This window comes from Borostomias antarcticus (assembly GCF_949987555.1).
Source record: "Borostomias antarcticus genome assembly, chromosome: 4".
Classification (NCBI taxonomy): Eukaryota; Metazoa; Chordata; class Actinopteri; order Stomiiformes; family Stomiidae; genus Borostomias; species Borostomias antarcticus.
Genome location: NC_140237.1, coordinates 6,937,938 through 6,953,187, shown reverse-complemented (window position 1 = coordinate 6,953,187; position 15,250 = coordinate 6,937,938). Strand labels below are relative to the sequence as shown.

Genomic DNA, 15,250 nt, shown 5'->3' with positions numbered 1-15,250 from the left:
TTTTCTTTGAAACGCATGCGCGGTAAGGATTGGTATGAAAAATCAAGGAGCATTTTTAATAACCCCTCACTAAAAGATATTTTATGCTCTCATACCAAACATCCCCAGACAACACAAACAAACAAACACACAAACAAACACCCAACCTGAGGAAAGCAGAATCAAGACATAATTGTTTGATCTCCATTTTGAGGCACTAATGAGAAGAAATGGAAAAAACAAAGATTTTTATTATATCTTAACCAGGTTAAACACTCATTGAGATTAAAGTCTATTTTACAAGAGAATCCTGGCCAAGAAAGGCAGCAACACAGTTTCCTGAAAACAAGACATAAAGGTTACGATACACAACTAAACATAAAGGTTACGATACACAACTAAACATAAAGGTTACGATACACAACTAAACATAAAGGTTACGATACACAATGACAACACAAAACAACAATAACAACCGCAACAACAATGACAACAAATGTTAACAAGACTAGCTCAAAGTGCCATATCAGGAATAGTTCATAGTATGACGATCAGTTCAAACAATTACAACTACCAATAGATTGGGTTTCTATAGCCTTTACAGCACTTTTGAATTAATTTAGTGATTCTGTCCTGTAAGAGGAACTAGAGTCTGCGTATCCTTTTTTGTGTGCCTATCAGGGTTATAATAGTTTTGCTTTTTTCATTAGTTTTTATTTTTATATCGTTTTAACTTTTTGTGTTCAATTTCAGTTTAGTTTTAATTAGTTTTTAAAGCAGATTTGCTAGTTTATTTTATTTTATTTTTTTTGATAATGCTTAGTTTTAGTTTAGCTTTAATTAGTTTCAGTATTAGTTTTAGTTGTTTTTTTTCTGCGCTAGCCTCGTGAGACCATCCTGATCTCGTGAGCTCATGTTGTTTCACTCTGTGCAAAACAAACCATCTGGCAAACGTCAGATTACTTCTGCGCAGAGGCACAGCTAAAGAAATAATGGAGGATATTTCATATCCACCCAAAATACTAGGCTTATGTATGGAATGAAAAAGACTAAAACTAAGGACATTTTCTCTACAATTTTAGTTTATTTTAGTTAGTTTTGTAAACACACAATACAGTTTTAGTTAGTTATCGTTTTTTTTGTAAAGCCTAGTTTTTGTTTTTATTTCAGTTAACTAAAATGTTTTTTCACACTTAGTTTTCGTTAACTATAATAACCTTGGTGCCTATCCTGCCTCCTCTTTTTGGCAGTAGTGTAGTTTAACCACTTTCAGCAAACACCAGTCTGAACATTAGTATGTGTTTCATGGTGTGTTGTCTCAGGTGCGCCTGTATGAGTGGACAGCAGAGAAGGAGCTGCGGACGGAGTGTAACCACTATAACAACATCATGGCCCTCTACCTGAAGACCAAGGGGGACTTCATCCTGGTGGGGGACCTGATGAGATCCGTCCTCCTGCTGGCCTACAAGCCCATGGAGGGCAACTTTGAGGAGGTGAGGGGGGAGAGGATGGGCAGCCAGACTTTTGTTGTATGGGTTCAGTAATGTGGGATTCGTTATTTGAGATGTGGGTGACGTTGACTACATGGATAGATTCACCTTCTTAAGCTTTCACAATGTCTTGATGGCATGTTAAATGTGTATTTTAAAGACTTGCATGCGGGAGAGCTTTTAATTACTTTTCGTCCCCTTAATAATCCCTCTGTGTCCCTCCCAGATTGCACGTGACTTTAATCCCAACTGGATGAGCGCCGTCGAGATCCTGGACGATGACAACTTCCTAGGGGCGGAAAACGCCTTCAACCTGTTTGTGTGTCAGAAGGACAGGTGAGAGACGGAGCACACGTGGTCCCTCGTTAGCCCCCTGGTCGTCCCTCGCCAGCCCCCTGGTCATCCCTCGTTAGCCCCCTGGTCGTCCCTCGTTAGCCCCCTGGTCATCCCTCGTTAGCCCCCTGGTCGTCCCTCGTTAGCCCCCTGGTCGTCCCTCGTTAGCCCCCTGGGTTAAGGCTTCTGAAACAATAGGCAGTCTTGGTCTGACTCTTGTTTTTTGATGTTCAAACGGGTCTTGGTTGGGTCAGGGCCTTGACCTGCTGGGTCTTGGTCTCTGGTCTTGACTGAAATGAATAAATACACTCTGCCCATCCCCGAGAGATGGACAACTCAACTCCCCTCCATCACCCAGGGATAATCCATCCAGTGGTAGGGCTGAGTTTATTGTTTATTGTTTCTTATATATGTAACAACTGAATAAAAGCAGAATTCACATCAACAATAAAATAGAAATACTAATAGGCTGCCTACATTATACATCATAAAAAATAAAAAGTACATACATACTGTATCTATATTGCACCCATACATTTACTCAAACTCAGACACATATGCTAATAAACCTACATAAAACTATATTTTAAAAGCAATAAAACAACAATAAATAAAAAAAAACAGCACAAGCCCCATAGACCCTGACTATCCACTTCCATCTAGCTGTGTATTGTGCAGTCTGACTGCTGTAGGCAGGGGTGCTGTTTGTATCTTCTGCTCGTCTGTGGGAGCAAATCATGGTGTAGAGGCTGGGGTGTAGAGGTTGGGGTGTAGAGGCTGGGGGTGTAGAGGCTGGGGGTGTAGAGGCTGGGGGTGTAGAGGCTGGGGGTGTAGAGGCTGGGGGTGTAGAGGCTGGGGTGTAGGGGCTTGGGGTGTAGAGGTGGGTGTAGAGGCTGGGGTGTAGAGGCTGGGGGCTGGGGTGTAGGGGCTGGGGTGTAGAGGCTGGGGTGTAGGGGCTGGGGTGTAGAGGCTGGGGTGTAGAGGCTGGGGGTTGGGGTGTAGGGGCTGGGGTGTAGAGGCTGGGGTGTAGGGGCTGGGGTGTAGAGGCTGGGGTGTAGGGGCTGGGGTGTAGAGGCTGGGGGTGTAGAGGCTGGGGGTGTAGAGGCTGGGGTGTAGGGGCTGGGGGTGTAGAGGCTGGGGTGTAGAGGCTGGGGTGTAGAGGCTGGGGGCTGGGGTGTAGAGGCTGGGGTGTAGAGGCTGGGGTGTAGGGGCTGGGGTGTAGGGGCTGGGGTGTAGAGGCTGGGGTGTAGAGGTTGGGGTGTAGAGGCTGGGGGCTGGGGTGTAGAGGTTGGGGGCTGGGGTGTAGAGGTTGGGGGCTGGGGTGTAGAGGTTGGGGTGTAGAGGCTGGGGGCTGGGGTGTAGAGGTTGGGGTGTAGAGGTTGGGGTGTAGGGGCTGGGGTGTAGAGGTTGGGGTGTAGAGGCTGGGGTGTAGGGGCTGGGGTGTAGTAGAGGCTGGGGGTGTAGAGGTTGGGGTGTAGAGGTTGGGGTGTAGGGGCTGGGGTGTAGGGGCTAGGGGTGTAGAGGCTGGGGGTGTAGAGGTTGGGGTGTAGAGGTTGGGGTGTAGAGGTTGGGGTGTAGGGGCTGGGGTGTAGAGGCTGGGGGTGTAGAGGTTGGGGTGTAGGGGCTGGGAGTGTAGAGGTTGGGGTGTAGAGGCTAGGGGTGTAGGGGCTGGTGTAGAGGTTGGGGTGTAGAGGCTGGGGTGTAGAGGCTGGGGGTGTAGAGGTTGGGGTGTAGAGGCTGGGGGTGTAGAGGCTGGGGTGTAGAGGTTGGGGTGTAGAGGTTGGGGTGTAGAGGTTGGGGTGTAGGGGCTGGGGTGTAGAGGTTGGGGTGTAGGGGCTGGGAGTGTAGAGGTTGGGGTGTAGGGGCTGGGGTGTAGTAGAGGCTGGGGGTGTAGAGGTTGGGGTGTAGAGGCTGGGGGTGTAGAGGCTGGGGGTGTAGAGGCTGGGAGTGTAGAGGCTGGGGTGTAGAGGTTGGGGTGTAGAGGCTAGGGGTGTAGGGGCTGGTGTAGAGGTTGGGGTGTAGAGGCTGGGGGTGTAGAGGTTGGGGTGTAGAGGCTGGGGGTGTAGAGGCTGGGGTGTAGAGGCTGGGGGTGTAGAGGCTGGGGTGTAGAGGCTGGGGGTGTAGAGGTTGGGGTGTAGGGGCTGGTGTAGAGGCTGGGGGTGTAGAGGCTGGGGTGTAGAGGCTGGGGGTGTAGGGGCTGGTGTAGAGGCTGGGGGTGTAGAGGCTGGGGGTGTAGAGGCTGGGGTGTAGAGGCTGGGGGTGTAGAGGCTGGCGTGTAGAGGCTGGGGGTGTAGAGGCTGGGGGTGTAGAGGCTGGGGGTGTAGAGGCTGGGGTGTAGGGGCTGGGGTGTAGAGGCTGGGGGTGTAGAGGCTGGGGGTGTAGAGGCTGGGGGTGTAGGGGCTGGGGGTGTAGAGGCTGGGGTGTAGAGGCTGGGGGTGTAGGGGCTGGTGTAGTGGCTGGGGATGTAGGGGCTGGGGGTGTAGAGGCTGGGGTGTAGGGGCTGGGGTGTAGAGGCTGGGGTGTAGAGGCTGGGGTGTAGAGGCTGGGGTGTAGAGGCTAGGGGTGTAGAGGCTGGGGTGTAGAGGCTGGGGGCTGGGGTGTAGAGGCTGGGGTGTAGAGGCTGGGGTGTAGAGGCTGGGGTGTAGAGGCTGGGGTGTAGGGGCTGGGGTGTAGTAGAGGCTGGGGGTGTAGAGGTTGGGGTGTAGAGGCTGGGGGTGTAGAGGCTGGGGGTGTAGAGGCTGGGAGTGTAGAGGTTGGGGTGTAGAGGTTGGGGTGTAGAGGCTAGGGGTGTAGGGGCTGGTGTAGAGGTTGGGGTGTAGAGGCTGGGGGTGTAGAGGTTGGGGTGTAGAGGCTGGGGGTGTAGAGGCTGGGGTGTAGAGGCTGGGGGTGTAGAGGCTGGGGGTGTAGAGGCTGGGGGTGTAGAGGCTGGGGGTGTAGAGGCTGGGGTGTAGAGGCTGGTGTAGAGGCTGGGGGTGTAGAGGCTGGGGGTGTAGAGGCTGGGGTGTAGAGGCTGGGGGTGTAGGGGCTGGTGTAGAGGCTGGGGGTGTAGAGGCTGGGGGTGTAGAGGCTGGGGTGTAGAGGCTGGGGGTGTAGAGGCTGGGGGTGTAGAGGCTGGGGTGTAGAGGCTGGGGGTGTAGAGGCTGGGGGTGTAGAGGCTGGGGGTGTAAACTCTGTAAATTATCCAAAGGTTTTTTTTGCCCCCCCCCCCCCACCAGGACACTGCCCTCCTCCAGACATGGCCTGACCACAGCAGGTAGAGGCTGACCAGGTCCCCGCAGGGTAGAGGCTGACCAGTAGAGGCTTACCAGGTCCCCGCAGGGTAGAGGCTGACCAGTAGAGGCTGACCAGGTCCCCGCAGGGTAGAGGCTGACCAGTAGAGGCTGACCAGGTCAGGTAGGCCATGTCTGGCTAGAGCACTCAGGAAGTGGAGCTGTTGGAGGCCTTCCTCACTACCTGAGTCCAGGTGGAAGCCGAGGTATTTGTTGGTGGTCATGACCAGGGCTTCCTGTCCCCGGAGAAACCATTTGAGAGGTTGAATTTGAGTGGTTGAGTAGTTGTTTCATAATTCAACAACTCTTAATGCAAACAATATTTAAACGAATAACCTGTGTTGTGTGTTGATGTGATTGTCGCATTACAGACGCTCATAGATGCAGTAGAGTCTAATGAATAGACTATCAGCCCTAAAGGTTACAGCCTGCAGCAACACCATGCAGTTGTATTACCTACAGTGCTGTCTGACTCAATTGGTCATTACTTGGATGAATGAAATACAATAAGGAATAGCCTATCTTGTTAAGATCTTGTGAATGAGGTGAATGAGGCAAAGATGCTGTCATTGGGTGGTGTGAATGTGGATATCCTGACGTCCTGTGGTCTCTGGTTTGATGCCTCAGAACCAGCTAGTTGAGTGCAGACTCTCTTCTTGGTTCATATTTCCATTTGATCCTTGATGGTTTTGCGACAGAATGATTTAACTCCCAACAGAATGTATTTCACTCACAATCTCTCTTTCTCCCACCATCTCTCCTCCCTCTATCTCTTCCTCCATCTCTCCTCCCTCCATCTCTCCTCCCACCATCTCTCCTCCCACCATCTCTCCCTCCTCCATCTCTCCCTCCATCTCCTCCCTCCATCTCTCCTCCCTCCATCCCTCCCTCCATCTCTCCTCCCACCATCTCTCCTCCCACCATCTCTTCCTCCATCTCTCCCTCCTCCATCTCCCTCCATCTCTCCCTCCATCTCTCCCTCCTCCATCTCCCTCCATCTCTCCCTCCATCTCTCCTCCCTCCATCTCTCTCCATCTCTCCTCCATCTCTCCCTCCATCTCTCCCTCCATCTCTCCTCCATCTCTCCCTCCATCTCCTCCCTCCATCTCTCCCTCCATCTCTCCTCCCTCCATCTCCATCTCTCCCTCCTCCCTCTGTCCTTCCCTCGGCAGCGCGGCGACCACGGACGAGGAGCGGCAGCACCTGCAGGAGGTGGGCGTGTTCCACCTGGGGGAGTTTGTGAACGTGTTCTCTCACGGTTCCCTGGTTCTCCAGAACCTGGGGGAGAGCTCCACCCCCACCCAGGGCTCGGTGCTCTTCGGAACCGTCAACGGCATGATCGGTACGGCGTCAGTACTAGACTACTCTGTTTAGCCCATTTTTGCAATAGAGATTTTTGTTGTCCTTTATGCTGTCAGGAAACCCAATCCATCATAACCCCTCAACAGAACATTTGCATACAAGGGAAACGACCAGACATACTATTGTTTTCCTTTTGCAGTTATGTTACAGTTGTGAAACTGAAGGGACACTTGACTCTTGAGTGCAGCTCTAGGGTATGAAGGTCTAAGCTACTTGTGTCAATGAGGTCTGACTGATGTTTATCCATCCATCCATCCATCTTCATCCGCTTATCCGGGGTCGGGTCGCGGAGGCAGCAGCTCCAGCAGGGGGCCCCAGACATCCCCTTCCCTAGCAGCATCAACCAGCTCTGCCTGGGGAATCTTTAGCCGCTCACAGGCCAGTGCGGAGATGTAGTCCCGCCACCTAGTCCTGGGTCTACTGATGTTTAATTCCCCCTATATTAGCTGAACATGCATTATGTCATGGTTGGTATATGGATGCAGAAAAGAAGAACATGAGGCCTGCCATTTGCTGCAATGGTTTTACTGAACCATGAACATAAATCCAAGTGTGAAGAGTGAATGGCTTTGAATGTGCGCTTGTGTCTTTCAACCAGCAAGTCTTCCTCTGGCAGAGAAAGTTGCAATCCAACTTGAAGCACTAAGACATCTAGGAACAATTCATTTAGAGGCAAACTGTCTCTTTAAGAAGGAAGAAGGCGCAAGCCGGCCGGGTGGAATTCTCAGTCCATCGGTGACTCATCTAAGTTCTGTCAGGAGGAAGGAGACATCATTTGGACCTACATGATGACATTTCCTTCATGTTGTCCCATAGCTGCCGCACAACAGTTCCATCATTTTACCCGGGCACCTTCACGCTTCTCCTGAAAGTCTTCACAAAGTTTTACTCTGACCGGTGAAGAGAAACCTACGGCCTAACAGGAAATGGTGCTCAGCGAGCGCAGACCTCCGCCCCTGATTGAGTTCCGTGGCCCTGTGCATGCCGAAATTGAATGGGTTCTAAAGGCCCACACCTCTCCACCGAGTTTCATGAAGAGCAGCTGGCGGGGGGGGGGGGGGCAACGTGGTGCACTCCGGTTTCTCCCCCCACACCCCCCAGCCCAAACCCCGTGTCTCTAGCGCCCCCCCACACAGGGAGCTGGCTTCCTTCAAAGTTGTGTGTTCATTCGTGGATCCGGCCCATGATTTGGATCTGTTCCAAAATGGGTTCTGAGGTGGCCCATGACACATCCCTGCACCGAGTTCCATAAAAATCAATTTGGTAGTTTTTGCATAATCAATAGTCCAAAAAATGAATGGAAGTAAATGAGCAGTCCGGCTGTATTTGGGCGGCCTGTGGACCCGACCCATGAATCTGATCCGCTCCAAAATGTAAGTGGTTGTAAGTTGGCCCATGCTACACCTCTCCGGCAAGTTTCATGAAAATCTTGGTTCAAAAAAATGAATGGAGGAGAATGGCCGGCCGTGTTTGGGCGGCCCGTGGACCCGACCTGTGCTTCGGATCTGCTCCAAAATTGAATTGGTTCCAAGTTTTAGACCGTGCTACACACACACACACACACACACACACACACACACACCATGCTACACCCTCCACCGAGTTCCTTGAAATCAGTCCAGTAGTGTTTGCGTAAATCCTGCTAACAGGCAGGAATGCACGCAGGCGCGCTACTGTACACCTGCACTGTCCCTGGCCAGGGGGGTCAGGGTGGTCAGGGGGTTCAGGGTGGCCAGGGGGGTCAGGGGGGTCAGGGTGGCCAGGGGGGTCAGGGGGGCCAGGGTGGTCAGGGGGGCCAGGGGGGTCAGGGGGGTCAAGGTGGTCAGGGTGGCCAGGGTGGCCAGGGGGGTCTGGGTGGCCAGGGGGGCCAGGGTGGTTAGGGTGGCCAGGGTGATCAGGGGGCCAGGGTGGTTAGGGTGGCCAGGGTGGTTAGGGTGGCCAGGGTGATCAGGGGGCCAGGGTGGTCTGGGTGGCCAGGGTGGCCAGGGTGGCCAGGGTGGCCAGGGTGGTCAGGGGGTTCAGGGGGGCCAGGGTGGTCAGGGGGGCCAGGGGGGTCAGGGTGGTCAGGGGGTTCAGGGGGGCCAGGGTGGCCAGGGGGGTCAGGGTGGTCAGGGGGTTCAGGGGGGCCAGGGTGGTCAGGGGGGCCAGGGTGGTCAGGGGGGCCAGGGGGGTCTTTTATCTGTAAAGGAACCTGTTGTAAAACAGATTGACAAAAAATCCCTCTCTGTTTTATGTTGTCACCTCGTATATTTGTTATGTTTCTTTTCCGAGAAAGAGGTGATTCTGGAGAAAGATTAGGGAGAGACGGAAACAACGGTGCATGAAAGAGAGATTGGGGACGTTGGCGGGAGTGAGAGAGGAAGGTGGAGGAGAAGGAGTGAAAAGGGACATTAGAACGAGGGAGTGAGAGAGTACGGTGGGGGAGAGAGAGTGAAAAGGGACATAAGAACGAGGGAGTGAAAGAGTAAGGTGGGGGAGAGAGAGTGAAAAGGGACATTAGAACGAGGGAGTGAGAGAGTAAGAGACAGGGACAGAGAGGATAATGCATGATGAATTGCAGTGAGACATGTCTGTGACGAGCCACCCTCTGTTAGCCTGGTATGATCATCCCCATCTAGCGAGCTCACTGCTTCGCTCCGCAATATCGGTATGGCCTTCGCCCCATAGAGAGCGATTATGTGGGAGGGGGTACTTGCCTTGAGAGACAAACACCTTCAGCCAATCAGCGTTCAGCAAACTTTTGCCAAATCCAGTCAGAAGAACGGCAAAAACGTCTTTTCCACCGAGAAACTCCACTAGTGCATACTCTTGTTCTTGTTTAAGTGTTGTGATTAAGTCTATTTCTGAAATAACTGCACTTATAGCTGCGTTTATTCTTCTAACGTTAACATTGCCACTCGTTGCTTCGGGAGGCGCCATGTTTGTTTAGCGAGCAGCAGGGACACGAACCAATCAGGGGCTGCTTTCCACTGTGGTACAGAACAGCAGTTAAAACGCAGTCCCTGATTGGCCCGGTATGGTCTGGATTTTGAGATAATCGCTCTTGAGGTGTTGACCGTTGACCGTTCTGCGTAGTGAAACAGAATGTGAGCTCGCGAGAACGGGACGGTCGTACCAGGCTGTCCCTCTATCCCCTGTGAGACGTCTCTGTGACGAGCCAGCCGTCTGTCCCCTGTGTGGCCAGGCCTGGTGACCTCCCTGTCCGAGGGCTGGTACAGCCTCCTCCTGGACCTGCAGAACCGCCTCAACAAGGTCATCAAGAGTGTGGGCAAGATCGAGCACAGCTTATATCCTTTCACTATGTGGGAATATGTCCACACACACACCATTGCTTGTGTGTGTGTGCGTGTGCGTGTGCGTGTGCGTGTGTGCGTGCGTGTGCGTGCGCGTGCGCGTGTGTGTGTGTGAGAATGATGTCCTAACCCAGCGTGGCAGGCCCCCTTGTTAAACCACCCCATGTGTGAAATGGCTGTTGAGGACCACTAGCATGGAATGACACGCTGTTGTTTTTTCGCAACCAGGTTAGTAAGTAGAACTACTTACTAATTACTTTCTAGAGACCCCTGCAGGTGTTGTACTCAACTGCTTATCAATGCTTATTATTATGTGACGGGACTCTCAACTGGAGAATGGAGGCATTTTGGCAGCACACTTAAAAAACAGACACAAAACAAAAAAGAGTGTTTGTGTGAAACTGACCAGTGAGCCTGAGGTATTCACAGTTGCCTGGACTTGATGCACTTCCAAGTCTCTGCATGGATCTATTATTTACTACTCTAAACAGACCTGAGAACTGATGTGTAAAGCTGATGGAGATGAGATGCCCTGTGGTTTATTTTTAGTGCACTACGTGTGATTCTGTCTTCCTTGACTGTCTGGGCACCTGGAGGTCTTTCCACACAGAGCGCAAGACCGAGCAGGCGACGGGCTTCATTGACGGGGACCTGATTGAGAGCTTCCTGGACCTGGGTCGGGCCAAGATGCAGGAGGTGGTCAGCAGCTTACAGGCATGTGCACACACACACACACACACACACACACACACACACACACACACACACACACACTCAAACACACACACACACACACACACCCCTTTACCCCAAACCCCCCCACCACTTGGGGTGGAACGATACACACAACTCCAACACATTTCAAATTTTTATGGTGCCGGAGGCATTATCGTTTCGGGTTGTACGTCCATCCGATGATTGTTAATGCAGTATCTCGGGAACGCATTGACGGAATTTCTTCCCCTTTGGTACAAATGTTCACTGGCCCTCAAGGATGAACTGCTTAGATCGTGGGGGTCAAAGTTCAAGGTCACTGTGACCTCACAAAATATTGTTTTTGGCCTGATGAACACAATATCTCAAGAAAGGCTTAACGGAATTTGTTCATATTTGGGTAAAATGTCCAGTTGGACTCGAGGATTAACTGATTACATTGTGGGGGTCAAGGGTCACTGACTTCACAAAAGGTGTTTCTGGCCTGCTGAACACGATACCTCAAGAACGGCTTGACAGAATTTGTACATATTTGGCCAAAATGTCCAGTTGGACTTAATTAGATTAATTGGATTAGATTTTGGTATTCAAATGTCAAAGGTCAAGGTCACCGTGACATCACAAAAGGCACTTTTGAACGCTAACACTAGCTAGCTAATGCTAACGATAATGCTAACGCTAGCTAGCTAATGATAATGCTAATGCTAGCTAGCTAATGTATAATTCTAACATTAAAGCTAGCTTTAGTGTTAGAATAGGTTAACTGCAACTTGCATTGTTGGGCGGAGGCATTTAGCCGCTACGCGGTTTTTCTAGTTGTATTATGCAGTAAGGTTATGCAGTCCAGCGTAGTTTGTCCAAGCGTTTTAAGCACTTAACTTCATGTGTGACCTGCTCCTGAATGTTCAGTAGTGTAAGACAGGTTAGAGAGACAGTTGCATCCATACAGTTTGAAAGAAGCTTTCCATGCTGTATGTACGGATGTATATACAAACTTTGATGGAATTTTCCCACTGCTGAGATAACAAATTTCCTCCTATGGGGATTATTTAAGTTAATGTCCGTCCGTCCCTCCCTCCCTCTCCCCATCCCATCCATCCAGAGTTCGAATTGAACACCCACCAAGCGACCAAATGCGTGTATATTTTTCATTTGGCGTGCCAGACAGCCAAACAAGCTTAACATTTATTTGAGATTGCTGGCTAGCATAAACAGTTTTGTGAAATTTGTTTTGATAACTGGTCAGTTGACATGTTGCTGCAAACGAGCAGTTGAATATCATTAGGGCTAGGTAGGTAGCTAGCAAAGTCAACTTGCCCAGCTGGCATGGTTAAGGCTCATTCCTATGGAATAGCAGCGTAGTAGTTGGCTACTTGTCACTGTAGGTTGATATTTTCAGTGGGGGACACTTCAGGACTACCACCCCACCTGTGCTGTGGAGCTGTGGCACCAGGAATCTGCTATAACCACTTTTTATTCACCACCATAATGCAATTATTATGCAGATTAAATGTACTGTATGTCTACGCAACACAAAAAGGCTGAATATACTTTTTTATTTTTTGGCTGGTAAAAAAAAGGTTTGGCGGATAGAGTTTTTCCATCTAGCAGACATTTGGCTGGTGAGCTAAAAAGTTAATTTGGACCCCTGCATCTATCTGTCTGTCTATCATGTAAAATAGGTTTTTCAACTCCCACTATTGACTGCCAGATACTTTAAAAAGTCCTCTGTCTTCTCCCATTGACTGGCCAGGCCTTGGAGCTTAGAGAAATATGGTTGAATGTGTTAACAAGTCTGGAAATGAGAGACTTCTGTCTCAGATTACCTTGCTCATGAATGAATGAAAACTAGCTACTACTACTACTACTTGAATACTTCAAATGTAATTTAGCAAGTTATTGTGCTTACTAACCAGCAGGAATGACTGCTAGTTAGCCAGCAACTTTGGTAGCATACTGATCGGTAGCGGCAGTTTACAAATCATTATTTAAACTCTAAAATGTATATCTTTTTTTTTTGTATCATATTGCAATGCCTAACACAGACCTGCTTCCTCACACACACTCGCTCATTGACTCAATCAATCCACTCTGATCACTCTGCACATCTGAACCTGATCAAACTACACATGTCACTGAACACTTTGATGAAAATGAATTCAGTGAAGTATCACAAATAAAGTTCTAGCACCTTTGAAATTTGACACCAACACCATCCTGTCCTCAGCTGCATCAAGACTACTATCATTAAAGGTGCAGTATGCAGTTTGGCTCAGAAGCACTTTTTGTTATTTTTTACCCCCAATTCTCATTACATCACAACAGCAATCAATAAATAATGTGCTGTGACACTAACATGAAATAAGTACATAGTCTGTGGAAGTCGCAGGACTGTAATAAATGCATCCAATCATTTTGATATGCCGAATTGGTAAATGGTTAATGATTGGATGGCCTACCTGCCTATCTAGCGAGTGCCGTCTGTGTTTCTTCAGTTTGGAGGAGGGGCTTTGGAAGGAGGGCTGAAGGGAGGGGTGGGGATTTTGTCTGTTGGATTTTTCAAAATCTGTCTGAATTGTTTCTAAGTAAGTCTAACTGGAAATCACAAACCGCATACTGCACCTTTTAAATGGAGCAGCTTCTCACTTGACTTGCCTGATTAGAGAGCAGTCAATCCTCTTCAGTATTCTCAACTCTGAACTTAAGCACGTTACTGCCAGGCTAGTCAATCCTAACACAGGAGCACATCACTGCCAGGCTGGTCAATCCTAACGCAGGAGCACATCACTGCCAGGCTGGTCAATCCTAACACAGGAGCACATCACTGCCAGGCTAGTCAATCCTAACGCAGGAGCACGTTACTGCCAGGCTAGTCGATCCTAACGCAGGAGCACGTTACTGCCAGGCTAGTCAATCCTAACGCAGGAAGCCTCTGTGTTTTTCAGATCGACGACGGCAGCGGCATGAAGCGAGAGGCCACGGTGGACGAGGTAATCAAGATCGTGGAGGAGCTGACGAGGATCCACTAGCCCCGCCCCTCGGTGGGCCAAGAGGGGAGGGGCCGGGCACAGAAGGAGTGGGAGTAGGTTAGGACGGGGGGGGGGGGGGGGGTGGCACTGCTCTGTAAATAATTATAAATAAAATCCAGGCGTGTGCATGAACGTCCTCCAGACTCAATGAATGGACGCCTTCTGAAGATATATAGGTGTTAACATCAGACACCTGCCATCAAGAGCCCTGTCGACCAGACGACTGGCATCCTGTAGGCCAACACAGACCAAAGGGAGTGGTCAACGTGTGTATGTGTGTGTGTGCACGCACGTCTGTGCGCGTCCGTGTGTGTGTGTGTGCGTGCGTGCGGATTGTTCTTAAACAAAAGCTAAGCACCCTTGGCAGAGGCTCTAACTATAGGGGAAAACTTTGGACTCCACCAGAGGTCAGGGTGAAGTTTGAGGGTTTTCATCTCTGTAGTAACTTGACTGATCTCCTTTCACTGAGATTATTTTTAAGTAGGATTGTTTGGAGTCTGGAGAAAACATGATGTATGAGGAAGGATGGGAGAAAAAAAACAGATTCTTAGTTACTTTGTCTTTGTGAAGTTTCCCCATGTTTCTTTCAATAAATGGTAGTACTCTTGTGATTCGACCCTTTTGTACCTCACATTCAATTACCAAAACACTTACTCTTTGCACTCACAGCGAGTTGCTTGTATAACACCACTAGCTCCTAGCCTGCTTCAAGAGCTCCATCATCATCCCCGTCCCCAAGAAAGCAAGGACGACTATAGACCCATCACCCTGACCACTGTAGCAATGAAGGTTTTTAAGTGCCTTGTTCTGCAGCCTCTCAAATGCATCACAGACCCTCTCCTGGACCCCCTGCAGTCCGCCTACAGAGCCAACAGGTCAGTGGACGACGCAGTAAACATGGCCCTTCACTTCATTCTCCAGCACCTGGTTGATGGACTTCAGCTCTGCTTTTAACGCCATCTTCCCGTTCACTCTGGAGCATGCGCTTACCTGACCCCACCTGCAGGTAGATCAGACTTCCTGTCTGACAGGAAGCAGCACGTGAAACTGGGCAAGCACATCTCTGACTCCATAGTCTCAACACCAAAACCATGTTGGTGCATGCTGCAGATCTCTCTGGTACTGGGACACTTCATGCAAAAATCTGGTGTTCAAATCCTGGCAATTCTTTGGTAGCGCCGGAATCCCGGCGACACCAGTCAGTAACGACTCGCAATCGGGCGTTCCCACCCATAGATATTCCCTCACCTGGGCTAGTGTCTCATTTGCTGCTATTACCTGTCACTCTTTCAATTTTGACCCATCGATATGCCAACAGAACACCTGCTTGGGTGGTGAAGTGGCACAGACTCTTATGTAGTATGCAGAGCGCAGCAATTCAATGTAATATTTGAGTTTGAAGAGAGACGACCATCAGTACAGGCTCCCACCAACGCTGTTTTCTTTCCCCTCTAATCTTCGCAATGTCACCATTAGCAGGCACAATGTTAGGCAATTATTGATAGGAACTCACCCAACAGCCCTTGAGACACCGATTAAGTTCCCATCTTTTCAAGTGGCCCAGCTCAGGATTTGAACCAGCAACCTTTCAGCCACCGGTCTGATCCTAACTGTACTGCCCCAAAGACCAAAGGAGGACATGAGCGGAGGAGAGCAGAGGAGATTGACCCCAGGTGGACGTCAAGTTTCAAGTTCAAGTTTCAAGTTCATGTTTTTTATTTGACACTTGTATGGCAGTTAAAAACAAATGCATGAGTATTTTACAAGAATATTTACATTAA

At 49.9% G+C, this 15,250-nt stretch overlaps 1 protein-coding gene across 1 annotated transcript in view; it reads left to right on the top strand.

Moving 5' to 3' along the window:
• Positions 1 to 14,076, top strand: part of ddb1 (damage-specific DNA binding protein 1) — a 46,603-nt gene extending 32,527 nt beyond the window's left edge. Inside the window, exons 22-27 of the mRNA XM_084436622.1 lie at positions 1,302 to 1,472; positions 1,696 to 1,805; positions 6,244 to 6,413; positions 9,618 to 9,720; positions 10,317 to 10,440; positions 13,386 to 14,076. Of these exons, the coding sequence (XP_084292748.1) occupies positions 1,302 to 1,472; positions 1,696 to 1,805; positions 6,244 to 6,413; positions 9,618 to 9,720; positions 10,317 to 10,440; positions 13,386 to 13,469 (762 nt within the window). The 3' untranslated portion in view covers positions 13,470 to 14,076. The remainder of the gene's footprint in view (positions 1 to 1,301; positions 1,473 to 1,695; positions 1,806 to 6,243; positions 6,414 to 9,617; positions 9,721 to 10,316; positions 10,441 to 13,385) is intronic.
• Positions 14,077 to 15,250: the final 1,174 nt, after the last annotated feature.